Genomic DNA, 13,823 nt, shown 5'->3' on the forward strand with positions numbered 1-13,823 from the left:
CAATCCTCCGGTACCTGTCCAAGGTAAGAGAAATGTAACTACGCACTTATCTGTGACTAATAGTCCAGTAGGTTCCAACCTCAAACAAATTGCAAAATAAATTATTTTAATCGTGATGAATCTATATAATAATACCGTAAGGACTCGACTTTGTTATCCCTTTTACGCCGCACCCAGTGACCCCATGCCCACGGCACTAATGCATTTTCCATCTACGAACCGCGCTCTTTGTTTATCACGTACAGCCATACTCGAAAAATCTGAATTCGCCGACTTTGGGACCCAAAAGCATCCGATTATCGGCCGATACGACGCCATCTTACGACACCATCGTATTGGCGTCTGCTGGGCGAAGGCGATGGTCAAATGGTCTTTATCGTCATTTTAATAAAGTTAAATGGAGTGACGTTTTGGAAACGTTTTTTGAAGTTTGAAGTTTTTTCGAATCGAAGTGAAGAAGTTTTTGAAGTTTTGATTTTGGAAACGTTAAATGGAGAAACAGTTTCACAGGAAGAGAATGCGATGCGATGAAGAAGAATCCATCTTTATTTTATTTTTTTGAACCACAAAAGATTGAAGCTCCACGAAGTCCAGAATGTGAAACTACGTGAATGTAATAAAATAACAAGTACAAAAAGTTTTAATTAAAACAAAAGCCACGTCGATGTTACACAAAGCCTAGATGCAGCTGTGCCTATAACGTCGATGTTTTAAGCACAGGACATTCCTATCGATTCGATTACTTGATGTTATTTTTGTGCAAAGTGAAAATATATCTCGGCAATTTCCCGTGTGTGGCGACGAATTTTTAATATATCTCGGCATTTTCCCGTCTGTTATTTCAGGCGGTGTATGACTACCCATGCCGCGATTGAAAAAAATATATATCTCGGCAATTTCCCGTGTGTGGCGACACGTGAACGAAGCTATGCTCCCCTCTCCACATTATTCTGACGGCGTATAAATTAAATATTTCATCGTGACGATTGTCATCAAATGGACGAATTTTTAATATATCTCGGCATTTTCCCGTCTGTTATTTCAGGCGGTGTATGACTGACAATGCCGCGATTTAAACAAAATATATATATCTCGGCATTTTCCCGTCTCTTATTTCGGGCGGTGTATGACTGAGCATGCCGCGATTTAAAAAAAATATATGTCAATGGACTTGAAGTTACAGGCCTTTGAGAATTCATTTCGTTCTATAAAGGGCAACTTTCATCGCATTTTCTTCCCGTTTTTTTTCAACCGAGTCTAAAACTATGTTGGCGACTGTGAAAAATGAAATGATATATCGAATTTGATTTGAAAGAAAACTGTGTGAGAGGAAGACACCACGGGCCTACAAAACAGGCCTCAAAGCGATGCGAGTTAATAAAATGGTGGATATTTGTTTATATGAAGGCTCTCCCAGAATGGGTGGAGCTATGGTTCCCAGAATGGGTGCAGCTTTGAGGTTTTGTCTTCTCTGCAAGAACAAGAAGAAGAAGAAGAAGAAGAAGAAGAAGATGAAGACGTGGTAACAACAACAACAGCAGAGTGCACTCTAGGAGCAGCGTCTGCGACGTGGCTAAAAATGTACATAAACGACACAGTTCTATGAAACAGTTTCACAGGAAGAGAATGCGATGCAATGCGATGAAGAAGAATCCATCTGTTCCGCCATTTGTGCCGGTGTCATCGATGGCGGTGCACGCTAACCTCATCAGGTGGGTTTACCATAATTTCTTCCATATACTGTGATAACAACGAAGTGAAACCGATCAGCAGCCCATCAGTATCTGCTCTATTCACGGTGCTTAAGTTAATCCTTCAAATCATTTAAAAACAACCCAACGTTGACGAAGCATGGCATATGAGGCCCGTTCAAAAAGTTCACGGAACGACGTACTCTCAAAGGTCTGAGGCCAAAATGTTTGTTTTTTTTCCCCCCTTACACAATGGAAACAACAACTGGATAGGTAGGGCCGAGGCCTACACTTACATTTCGCTCCTGCATCTGCCACCGTTCATGATTATCAAAGTAGGCTTTACCCTGTTCACGATAAGGTAGAAATCAGTGAGGTGTATACGAAGAGATAAAAGGATGGCATTGACTTCGAGACGGTACGTGATAGTTGGCTGCGGCTGGCTGATGCCACGTTTTTTTTTTCTCCTAAGTGCCATGGATGCTGATGGACATAATAAAGGTTTCGGCTGATCTCTCATCGTAATATTACCCGATGGAAATGAACTGTTTCTTTGTTTGTCATTTCCTGTGCAATAATGTCAAATTGATAAGTCAGACATCCTTTTCTATTGACAGCTGCGCTCCTTTTCAATGGCATCGTCTATTGATATGCATGTTCTTCTTTCATATAATTTTACACATGCACAATCAGTATTTCAACTCTTGCAGACATTGGAAAGGAAGTGGACTCACAGGCCAACTCTCTGGCTCAATCACAGGCCGACGCACAGGCGATGTAATTGTGAGTAGCATTTTTGCACGAGTGAAAATTGAAAATACACGTTTGTGGTATGTGGCTATGTTATTTAGTGTTTGTTTTGTCTCTAACAATATAAAATACAAAGTCAGGAGGTGACACTTTATACACAGTGTAAGTTGGATTCGACAAAGTGTCGCCTTTTTCTTGATTTTGTTCACACAAATCCAACCCACACCATATAGTCTCATAAAAAATGGCCAGAGTGGTGCTATGCCGATTCCTATTACGAATCCATTCATTTTTCAAAAGTATATCGTAGCGTTGTCATTTAAGTAGATTGCAATAAATACGTTGTTCATATACGCACTCTTCATTCTCATCTTTCTTCCTAACTCTTACTCGGACAAGCAAATCCCCTATGCCATCCATATTGGTACACTCTATCCATACACCACATCCTCCCTTCCGTGGATGTTCCACGGGTTTCGGCTAGTAGTTTAAATATTGTTGAATAACATACTAAAAATGTAGATAAATGGCCTTGGCGGAACATTTATAAATTCATCCTTAAATGTAGGATATAAGGGTATTCCAGAGTGTCGTTAATTCAAATTTCAACAAACGTTTTCTTTCATGTTAAAGATGTAAGAGGACATAGGTACATTTGTCATGTCGTACGTATGAGACTTATTGTGGATTACCATTTTAAAGCAGTTAATTAATTCTTGTTCAATAAATTCTGCTATCCAGTCTATTTTGTCTGGATAAACAAAGTTTAAATTTGCCATTTCCGGTCATAATCAGGATCTCAAAACTAATCATTTCTGACAATAATTAATATTTTCAGCAAGAACAATTTTTAATCATCAGCCAGCACTTACATACACGAAAATTCACCTTGTTATCCAAACATTGCAGAAAAATCCCAAAAACATTCTTCTAGCTCCTTGCATGTGATTGGTCAGAGTTCATCACCAACAGTGGCAAATGGAAGATGAGCCAAATTTGCATCGCCATCACCCATTCAGTCTCCGCAGGCAAGATACCATTCCAGGTCATGTCTCTTGCAGGTACACCTTTTCTTTTATCACAATCTGATTTCACTCCAGGAAGAGCATCTGAAGCTGGTGGTAGATCTGTTGTTTGAGGTTCAAGCTTCTATCTTCCGCTCTATCTCACCCCCTCTCTGTTCTTTTCACCCTCTCTTTTGCTCAAGGTCATCTGCCATCAGTTTGGAAATCAGCCAACATTACTGCTTTCCACAAAAAGGTGCAAAAACAGATCCTTGCAACTACAGACCAATCAGCCTGCTCCCAATTATCAGCAAAGTCATGGAATCCATCATTGCTTCGGATATCAAATCCTTCCTCTTCTCCAATGGCTTGATCTCCAATCATCAATTTGGATTCACACCAGGTCATTCTACTCTGGACATGTTGCTTCTGCTGTCTCAACAATGAGTGGAGGTCCTCAATGCCAAACAGGAAATCAGAGCTGTCTTCCTCGACATATCACGTGCCTTCGATACGGTCTGGCACCCAGCCCTGCTCACGAAACTCTCCTCCTATGGTATCCATGGAAATCTCCATGCATGGCTTGTGGACTTCCTCTCTGGTCATAGTCAACGTGTGGCCCTGGATGGATTTCTCTCCTCTCCCCTTCCTGTTCTGGCTGGAGTTCCCCAAGGTTGTGTTCTGGGCCCTGTCCTATTTCTGGTCTTCATCAATGATCTCTCCGACTCTCTGGAAAATCCTCTCTTTCTCTTTGCTGATGACTCCACTCTCTGCCGCTCCATTCCTCATCCCTCAGATCAGCAGACTGCAGCCTCCTCACTCTCTGCAGACCTGGACAAAATCACAGGCTGGTCAAACAAGTGGAACATGTCTTTCAATCCTGACAAATCTCACACTCTTACTATGTCGCTCCGAAAAGACCGACTGGAAAGCCCTCCCATCTAATTACTTAACAATCCTCTCCAAGAAGTTCTGTCGCTCAAGCTTTTGGGTCTCACTATCTGCCATGATCTTTCTTGGGAAAACCACATTTCCAAGCTGGCCTCCAAAGCTAGTCGCCGACTGGGCATACTCCGTCGTGCGAAGTCCTTCCTTGGAACACCTAAGCTCCTCACCACATACAAGGCTTTCATCCGCAGCTCAATGGAATACTGTTCCCCCCTCTGGGCCGGTGCTCCTGCCTCACACCTAGCTCGGCTTCACGCTGTTGAAACCAAAGCTTTCAGAATCATTGGAATCTTCTGCAATGAAGCTAACTCCGAGGGCCTTTCACTCACTCACCGCAGGCAGGTTGGTGGTCTTTCTGTCTTCTACTGACTCCTCTCCGGCCTTGCGCCCCCAGCTCTCTCTGTGCTCTGTCCCCCAAATATTCCTACAGGTTGCACAAGATCTGCCAGCAACCCTCTTATGGTTAAACTGCCAAAATCTGGGCTCTGTGCTCACCTTCACTCCTTCATTCCACTTTTCTCCCGCCTCTGGAACAAACTCTCCCACTCCCTTCAATCCCACTCCTCCCTCCAGGTCTTTAAAACAGCTGTTCACCACCATCTCTTATCTTCCCCCATCCAAAACCTTGATCTTTTCTACCCCCGCTATTTCACTCCAGATACACTTTTTTGAAATTCCAACTTCTTTCCTGGAAGTCCTTGCAGTGTCCATATGTTTTATAACTCTCCCACCTCCCCCCAAGCCCTCTCCTTCCCACATTTCTCTCGATATCCCTGCTCTCAAATGTTGTGTTTGTGTCCTTCCCCCTCTCTCCCCATTTTGTTGACCGCTCCCCTTATTTTGTGTTTTATGTGTCGGTTTGACTTTTTCTTGTCTACCGCTCCCCTGATTAATCTTAGCTCTTTCACGAGTCTCGATCTTGTATCCAAAAAAAAAAGGGAAAAAAAAGCTTACCCTGAATTTCTACCCATTCTAAGGCCTTCTGGATCCATGTTGCTAGATTTTCCCATCCACCGTTGAACCTTAAGATACACACAGGTACTATAATAGTGTACTGTGGCTACTATATTGGAGGGATGTGCATACCTGCACAAAGGTAGAACTTGTTGATATCTTCTCGCAGAACCTTCGGGAACGCAGGGCATCGAAGCCCTCACCAGGCAATCTCTTGTATAAACAAGTGCGAGCCCCTCCTCACCAGCTGATACTGTGTGATGATCACCACCATAGACACTTCTACACAGAAAACTTCAGTCTGTTTCCTGAAATGATTTCACTTTTTACTTTCCTGAGAACCACTCATTCCCCAATCTCAAATGGGCATCACGTTGTTTCACAACAAGCAACTTCATGAACGAGTGATAGAAGAAAGCATGTCTGGATTCTAAGATTATTGTAGTTGGGGTATATTCCAAATTTTCGACTTTTTGGTTGGAGAAATGAAAGAAAGCTCCTCCTCGACGCTTTCACCCTCTCATCGGCGGAACGCGCACAGCGCCTGCTCGACCTGCCCGAGCTCGGCGACACGCGCCCGTCCGAGCGAATGGACTACATGCTTTCGCTGCTCGGCGAGCACTCTCCGGCATTCCTGTTCCGGGAGCTGTTCCTCCGTCAGCTGCCTAGCCCGGTATGCCTCGCCCTGGCGAGCACGACGATCACGGATCCCCGCACCCTCGCCAGGGAAGCCGACAAGATCTCGGCGGCAGGCCAACGCATTGCAGCAGCGACCTGGGGCCCACCGCCGTCCGACGCAACGCCCATGGCGCCCGAGCACCCGGCACGGTCGACGACCGAACTGCCGACGCAATTGGCAGCTGCTACGCCGAGCCGACCACCTCCAGCACGACGACCGGGGCCTCCACCTGACCAAGCGTGGTGTTACTATCATGCCAGGTTCGGACAGAAGGCCCGGACATGCCGACCCCCGTGCACCTTCGGCAGGCCTGGAAACGGCCGGGCCGGCCTTCATTACCAGCCATGAGCGCCGGCCACACGGGCAACTTACTTTTCATCACGGACAAAGCATCCGGACGGCGCTTCCTGTGCGACACCGGCGACCAACTGAGCATCATACCCGCCTCTGATCAGGACAGGCAGTCCGCGGTTTGCGGCCCCTCCTTGATTGCGGCCAACGGATCGGCCATCCGCACCTTCGGCCCGCGCAACGTCACCCTCTGCTTCGGCGGCCAACACTTTACTTGGACGTTTGTAACCGCAAGCGTGCCCATGGCTCTGCTAGGCGCCGACTTCCTCTGCGCACACGGACTGCTGGTGGACGTCCAACGGCGTCGCCTCATCAACGCCGAGACCTTCAGCTCCCTGGTATGCACATTGAGCAGCTCCGCTCCGACCGAGCTGGCATGCGCCCTCCCGGCAGCGAACGAGTTTGCTCGCCTGCTCACGGAGTTCCCGGCCCTCACGCGGCCGACGTTTTCGGCCGTCGCGGTACGACATGGGATCGAGCACCACATACCAACCACGGGCCCGCCGGTCTACACCAGAGCCCGCCGCCTCGACCCAGCGAAGCTCGCTGTGGCCAAAGCCGAGTTCGACGCTTTGGAACACCTCGGCATCGTGCGGCGCTCCGATAGCGCGTGGGCTTCACCACTACACATCGTCCCAAAACCAGGGGGCGGCTGGCGCCCATGTGGCAACTACTGCCGCCTTAACGACGCTACCACCCCCAACAGGTATCCGATCCCGCACATCCAAGACTTCTCCGCCCGTCTGGCAGGACGGGTCATTTTTTCCAAAATCGATCTAATACGGGGATATCACCAGGTACCTGTCAGGGCGGCCGACGTCCCTAAAACGGCCGTCATCACGCCGTTCGGCTTGTTCGAATTCCTGCGGATGCCGTTTGGCCTCAAGAATGTGGCTCAGGCATTCCAGCGCTTGATGGACGGCATGCTGCGTGACCTGCCGTTCCTCTTCGTTTACCTGGACGACATCCTCGTTGCCAGCACGTCCCGGGCCGAGCACCTCCTCCACCTCCGAACACTGTTCGGGCGCCTCAGCGAGCGCGGCCTCATCGTCAACCCGGCCAAATGCCACTTCGGCACGATGGCCGTTGATTTTTTGGGCCACCACGTCACCAATAACGGGGCCGTGCCGCTGCCAACCAAGGTCGAGGCCATCACCACGTTTCCGCGTCCCCGCTCCATAAAGGCCCTGCAGGAATTCCTGGGAATGGTGAATTTCTATCACCGCTTCATGCCCCGCGCTGCTCAACTCATGCGGCCCCTCTACGAAGCCCTCCGGGGCAGGCCGGCCAAGCACGACATCGTCTGGTCCGCAGCAATGGACGCGGCCTTCAACAGCTCAAAGTGGGCTCTCACCGACGCAAAAGTGCTCGCTCACCCAGTGCTCAACGCTCCCATCGCCCTCACCACGGATGCCTCCGACTACGCGGTGGGCGCCGTACATGAGCAATGGGTGAACGGGGTTTGGCAGCCACTCGCTTTTTTCAGCCGGCAGCTCCGGCCAAACGAGCTCAAATATAGCACGTTTGACCGTGAGCTCCTCGGTCTGCACCTGGCCATTCGCCATTTCCGCCACCTCCTGGAGGGCCGACCCTTCACGGCGTTCGTCGACCACAAGCCGTTGGTTGACGCAATGGCCAAGGTCACGGAACCGTGGTCGGCCCGCCAACAGCGCCACCTCTCCGCCGTGTCGGAGTTTACCACGGACATCCGGCACGTCGCCGGCAAAGACAACGCCGTGGCCGACTGTCTTTCTCGGGCCAGCGCGAACGTGGTCCACCTCGGCGTGGACTTCGCGCTTATGGCGGCGGACCAAACCACCGACACCATGGTGCAAGCCCTCCGGGCGGTGGACATGGGCCTCCGCCTGGCCGACGTCCCCTTCGCGGACACTGTCCTACTCTGCGACGTCTCCCAAGGCCAGCCTCGCCCCATCGTGCCCGTTACCTGGCAACGCCGCATCTTCGCCTCCCTCGACCGCCTTTCCCACCCGGGCCGGAAAGCTTCCCAGAAGCTGATGTTGGCGCGATTCGTCTGGCACGGCCTTCGACGGGACGTCCGCGATTGGACCAGCACCTGCATAGCCTGCCAACAGGCCAAGGTCCACTGAAACACCCAGGCCCCGCTGGCACCTTTCACCGTGCCCGAACGACGTTTCGACCACGTCAACGTGGACCTGGTGGGCCCCCTCCCCCCATCACGGGGGTTCACACACCTGCTCACCATGGTGGACAGGACCACCAGGTGGCCGGAGGCCGTTCCCGTCTCCACCACCACCGCCGACGTGGCGCAGGCTTTCATCGCCACCTGGGTCGCCCGCTTCGGCGCACCGGCGGACATCTCGTCGGACCGCGGACCGCATTTCACCTCCGAGCTGTGGGGCGCGGTCGCCCGCAACCTGGGGGTCAAGCTTCACCGTACTACGGCCTACCACCCCCAAGCCAACGGGTTGTGCAAGCGATTCCACCGCTCCATGAAGGCAGCGCTCATGGCCGCCCTTCAGGACGGCGGTTGGGCTGACCGGCTGCCGTGGGTCCTTTTGGGCCTCCGCACGGCCCCCAAGGAGGACTTCCGGGCATCCACCGCCGAGCTTGTCTACGGCCAGGTGCTACGCGTCCCGGGCCAATTCGTGCCCGATGCTACCAGTCCCTGGTCCGCAGCTCACCAGCGCTCGGACCTCCAGGAGGCCGCCCGACGGTTTGCCCCCGTCCCAACGTACCACCATGGTGACCCCCAGTCCTACGTCCCCCCAGCGCTTCGCACAGCGGAGTACGTTTTTTTGCGTCATGACGCACATCGGGGGCCACTCCGGCCGCCGTACGACAGACCCTTCCGGGTCCTGCGACGGGACGACAAGTCGTTCGTCATCGACATCGGCGGCAGGGCGGACCGGATTGCGGTGGACCGCCTCAAGCCGGCGCACGTGGACATCGACCAACCGCCACGGTTGGCCCTTCCACTGCGGCGAGGCCGCCCCCCGTCCACGGTGCCCCCCACTCGACCGCCCACCACCACACCGGACCCCCCCCCCCCCCCCCACGACCCGCCAGGGGTCGCTTCGGCCAGGTCATCAGGACCCCCCTTAAATTGACCCTGCCGGTGCAAGTCAATTCTGGGGGGACGTGTGTAGCGGCTACCGCTGGGTTTATACAATCGCCTTGCACCTACCAAGGACGCGGAGTGATCACCATGCCGGGCTCGTCCAGGACGCCCGGGCAGGCCCGCTCTCAACTTGCCAGGCCTCGGCCGGGACGCCCGGGCATGCCCGGCCATGCCCGCTCTCGACTTGCCAGGCCGCGGCCAGGACGCCCGGCCACGTCCCCTCTCGCCTTTCCCGGGCAAACGGATAATGTGTGTATATATATATATTGCTGCCCGATAAACGGGCTTTTCAGAGTACCCGAGTTGTTTTGTGACAATTCTTTGTTTTCTTGTGACGTCATCGGAGCACGCGCGCAGGGCACCCTGGGACACCTCGGCCATTTTGATACCCTCTCGAACAACGTCGTCAGCGGATTCACATTAAATAGTTTTTGTTCACGACCAGTCATGCCAATTTGCAGCGTATTTCGTTGTTCAAACAGGCCAGGCGTTAGGCCAGGAGTTAAGTTTTACAAAACGCCCAAACTTCTACTGAATCAGGGTGAGGAAACAAGAAATTTAAGTGAAGAGAGGTGGCGTTTGTGGAAGGCTGCCATCAATCGCAGTGACATCCAAACAGAATCACAGTGGGATCGCACACTTGTCTGCTCCGAGCATTTTGTTAACAGTAAGTAAGAACATGTTTCATTGTATAACCATACAATTACTATAATCATTAATGATATTGAATACAATATTTGGTTTTTATGATATCAGTGATAGTGACATTTAAATATAAAATATTGACTGTCGATTGAATATTTCACTTTTTTGGCCATGTATTTGGACTTAAGAAACTCGCCTTGTATTTCTTTTAATGGGGAGGGCATCAGCTGTGTCTCTCGACACATTTTTAGTTATTCTGAACACCCTAAATTATTTGCAATTATTGTATGTTTTGTGATATTTCAGATGAGAAATGCTATCTCCATCTCAAGACAAATCCTTCTTGGTTGCCAACCTTGCAACTTGGTTATACCAAGTGTGGACAGGACACACCAGCCTCTGGGAGGTATGACAGAGCGCGCGGTCGCAAATGGAAAAGACAAGAAGCTGATGCCGTTTCATCGCTGTTGTCTCTAAACAGAAGACAGCAATGCAGCGTTGGTGAAGCTGCTTCTGCCTCAGAGTCGCCTGATCTGGAACAGCCAGCGGTGAGTGTGATGATTGATAATGAAGGAAGCACATCCTCTTTGGACACCATTGAATCTGCACACCAGCTGGTCCAGACTGATTTGACGTCGTATGCAATATCACAACTTGAAAGTGACAACAAAGCGCGAATTGTTGAAGCAGAAGACATGGTGAAACAAAGAAACAACAATTTTGACCGATGTACCTATGTTGCACCCCGACAAGGTTCTGTTGTACACTGGGTTGCCGAATATTGAACTTTTGGACGTAGTTTATGAGATGGTAGAACACCAACTTCCAAATATGCAAAAGATCTCAAAGTATCAACAACTTTTATTGTGTCTGATAAAACTGAGAATGAATTATGTGTTCCAAGATATAGCATATCAGTTAAATATATCACTGTCCACAGCACAGCGCATGTTCCATGCCACACTTGATGTGCTGTATGTGAGATTAGAGTTTTGTGTCAGATGGCCTGATCGTGAAAATCTACGAAAGTCTATGCCCATGTGTTTTTGGAGAACTTTTGGTGACCGAGTATCGGTGATAATTGATTGCTTTGAACTATTCACAGAAAAACCTAGTGGTGCTTTGAACCAGGTGTACACATATTCCAACTACAAGCAACACCATACAGTGAAATACTTGATCGGTATTTCTCCACAAGGGACAGTCATATTCATTTCTGCTGGTTGGGGGGGTCGGACATCTGACAAGCACATTGTACAGAAATCTGGCTTCTTACAAAATCTGTTGCCTGGAGATATTGTGCTTGCAGATAGAGGCTTCAAAATTGCGGATGATATTGCCTTTTATCAGGCAAAGCTGGTGATTCCCGACTTCAAAGGTGGAAAAAACCAACTCCACCCCATGGAAGTGGAAAACACTCGCAAAATCGCCAGTGTTCGCATCCACGTTGAACGCATCATCGGGCTTGTCGTGAGGAAATTCAGAATCTTCGACACGGAAATACCTCTGGAATTCTTGAAGAAAAAGAAAAGTGATAAAACGCCAACCATTGATAAAGTTGTCCGTGTGTGTTGCTGCTTTGCAAGTCTCTGTCCTTCTGTTGTTCCATTCGAATGAAATCTATGCTGAACTGCATCAATGTGCTGGTCGTAGACAATCCGATAAAATAATATATGTTTCACTCTTCATCTCATTACCCAGGCAGTTCGCTGGCCAGGTTTAGCACACAGATTGCAGAAAGGTGGCTTCAAAACCCACATTTCATCTGATACTCTTCTAAATAAAATATATATGGTCTTATTTTCGGTTTCATGTATAGAATTGGAATGCACAAGGGAACTCTTGTTAATAATAATAAACAAATATCTCAATCACAAATATTGATCCTGTCCTGGGAGTTGTAGGTTTTCCTTCTGGAAGGCCTGCCATCCAAGACATGATAGTACATACACTTTACAAATCTAATTTACACTGTGGACACAGCCACAAACCTTTAGGCACACGCTTCATCTGAATACAGTGTGTGTGGTACCAACGCACCTTGCAGTTCTCTCCATCACAACACACCATCTTTGTCCCATTGTCTGGCCCATGACATATGCAGTACAGCTCGGTGTCCTGTGCTGCAGGCGTTGCAGCAGTGTTCTCGCTGACCCTCCCAGGTTTCAGTGTGGCACGAGAGGTAAAATATTTTGCACAAAGTTCCGGCATAACACATTTTTGGTGAAATTGTTTTGCTCTTTCCGACATCTTCTCCCAAAATTCCTCATCAACGAATATGCGCTCTTTCATGATCTTGTCGGGGCTCCAGACAATGAAATCGCAATACTGTGTCTTTGTCATGAACAACTGCATTTGCACTTGGTAATAATGCTTGTGGCCTCTTTTTAAGTGCATATCGCCATTGTCATCCACTTCAATCCACTTCAAAGTACTGACATCCGCATCCTTTAGTGTGTATGGACACTTTACTTCGACACATCCGGATCCACAGCACGCACAGCTCACCAGTCCATCTGGGCTGGCTCCAAACATTGGATATTCCTCACTCAACCACAAGCCACTCGGCTGAAGAATAAAGTCATTGTGCATCTTGTGCTGCCCCAGTTCGTACTGTTTACGGGCAACACCTTCGTACTTCCTTCCCCCATTCTATGGCGGCACAAGTGAAGCTTTTGGACTGGGGTGTGCAAATCGCTTTCACTGTTGATAGTGCAGGTTGCAGCACACTTGAATGGCATGCAGCATAAAAATTTGATGCTGTCACACGACCAAGTCGCATTTTATGCCACAAAGCACAAGATGATTGTGTTGATGTCATTTTCACTACTTGTTTTTTCTGCTCGGTGCTGACAGAGATCTCTAAATCAGCACAATAAGCCATTAAGTCCTTGTAGCTTTTCTTCTCCAACTTTTTGTCATAATACAATGTCATTTCTTTGGGTAGTAGCCCTAGAACAGACTTTGGCACAAAGGTATCACTGTACGTGTCCGTCAGTGATAATAGAGCAGAGTTTGGCAGCGCCTTGAACAGTTTGGCATGGAATGCATCTACTTCCTGCTTTGTGGGGGAAGGTATGGTGCCCAAAGTATTGAGGTCACTGGATGCATGCACTTGCTGGTGGAAATTCTTCAGTTAATCTCCGTTTCTTGGCAGCAGATCGCAAGTCCATGTCCTGTATTCTTTTCAATGGAGTCTGAAAATTGGCTGGTGTGGGACACATCCAGTAGGCTGGCACATCAGTGACAGATGTTTCTTGTGTGATGCGCTTTCCATTTTCTAGCGCAAACAGCACGGCTGCTATATGGCTACAGCCTTCGCCAAGACCGGCCACACAAGTGCAATGGGCTGACTGAATCACACCATTACTGCTCAGGATTATCCACGGCTCCAGCGGCTTGTCATGGATCCTCATGGAATGCGAAACCTGGAACATAAAAGTATTGAATTTGAAACTGTCCAATAAACTTTCTAAAGTTATGTACTCTTATCAACTCGGTCAAAATGAATCTCGATTTTATCATGTGAAGAACGTGCTATGTATTCGTTGCTTACATGATAAATATAGGTGATGACTTATGGCCATACGCACAAAGCACACATGGCGGCACTCACTTCGCACTGTGCGTCACATGTCTACAAAGTATGCACACATGCATGCACAGCTTAAAACTGCAGTGGTTTTTGAACAAATGGAGGG

At 49.1% G+C, this 13,823-nt stretch overlaps 1 protein-coding gene and 1 long non-coding RNA gene across 2 annotated transcripts in view; one reads left to right on the forward strand and one right to left on the reverse strand.

Moving 5' to 3' along the window:
* The window catches only part of LOC137418648 (cofilin-2-like), a 65,125-nt gene extending 52,801 nt beyond the window's left edge, over positions 1–12,324 (reverse strand). Inside the window, exon 1 of the mRNA XM_078784066.1 lies at positions 12,163–12,324. Coding sequence (XP_078640192.1) covers positions 12,163–12,215 — 53 coding nt within the window. The 5' untranslated portion in view covers positions 12,216–12,324. The remainder of the gene's footprint in view (positions 1–12,162) is intronic.
* Positions 10,556–13,613, forward strand: LOC137418934 (uncharacterized). The gene is made up of 2 exons (XR_010982731.2): positions 10,556–10,670; positions 13,407–13,613. It is a non-coding gene; the product is annotated as an uncharacterized LOC137418934 (long non-coding RNA).
* Positions 13,614–13,823: the final 210 nt, after the last annotated feature.

Source organism: Myxine glutinosa, chromosome 9, assembly GCF_964187855.1.
Source record: "Myxine glutinosa chromosome 9, kmMyxGlut1.1, whole genome shotgun sequence".
In the NCBI taxonomy this organism is placed as follows: domain Eukaryota; kingdom Metazoa; phylum Chordata; class Myxini; order Myxiniformes; family Myxinidae; genus Myxine; species Myxine glutinosa.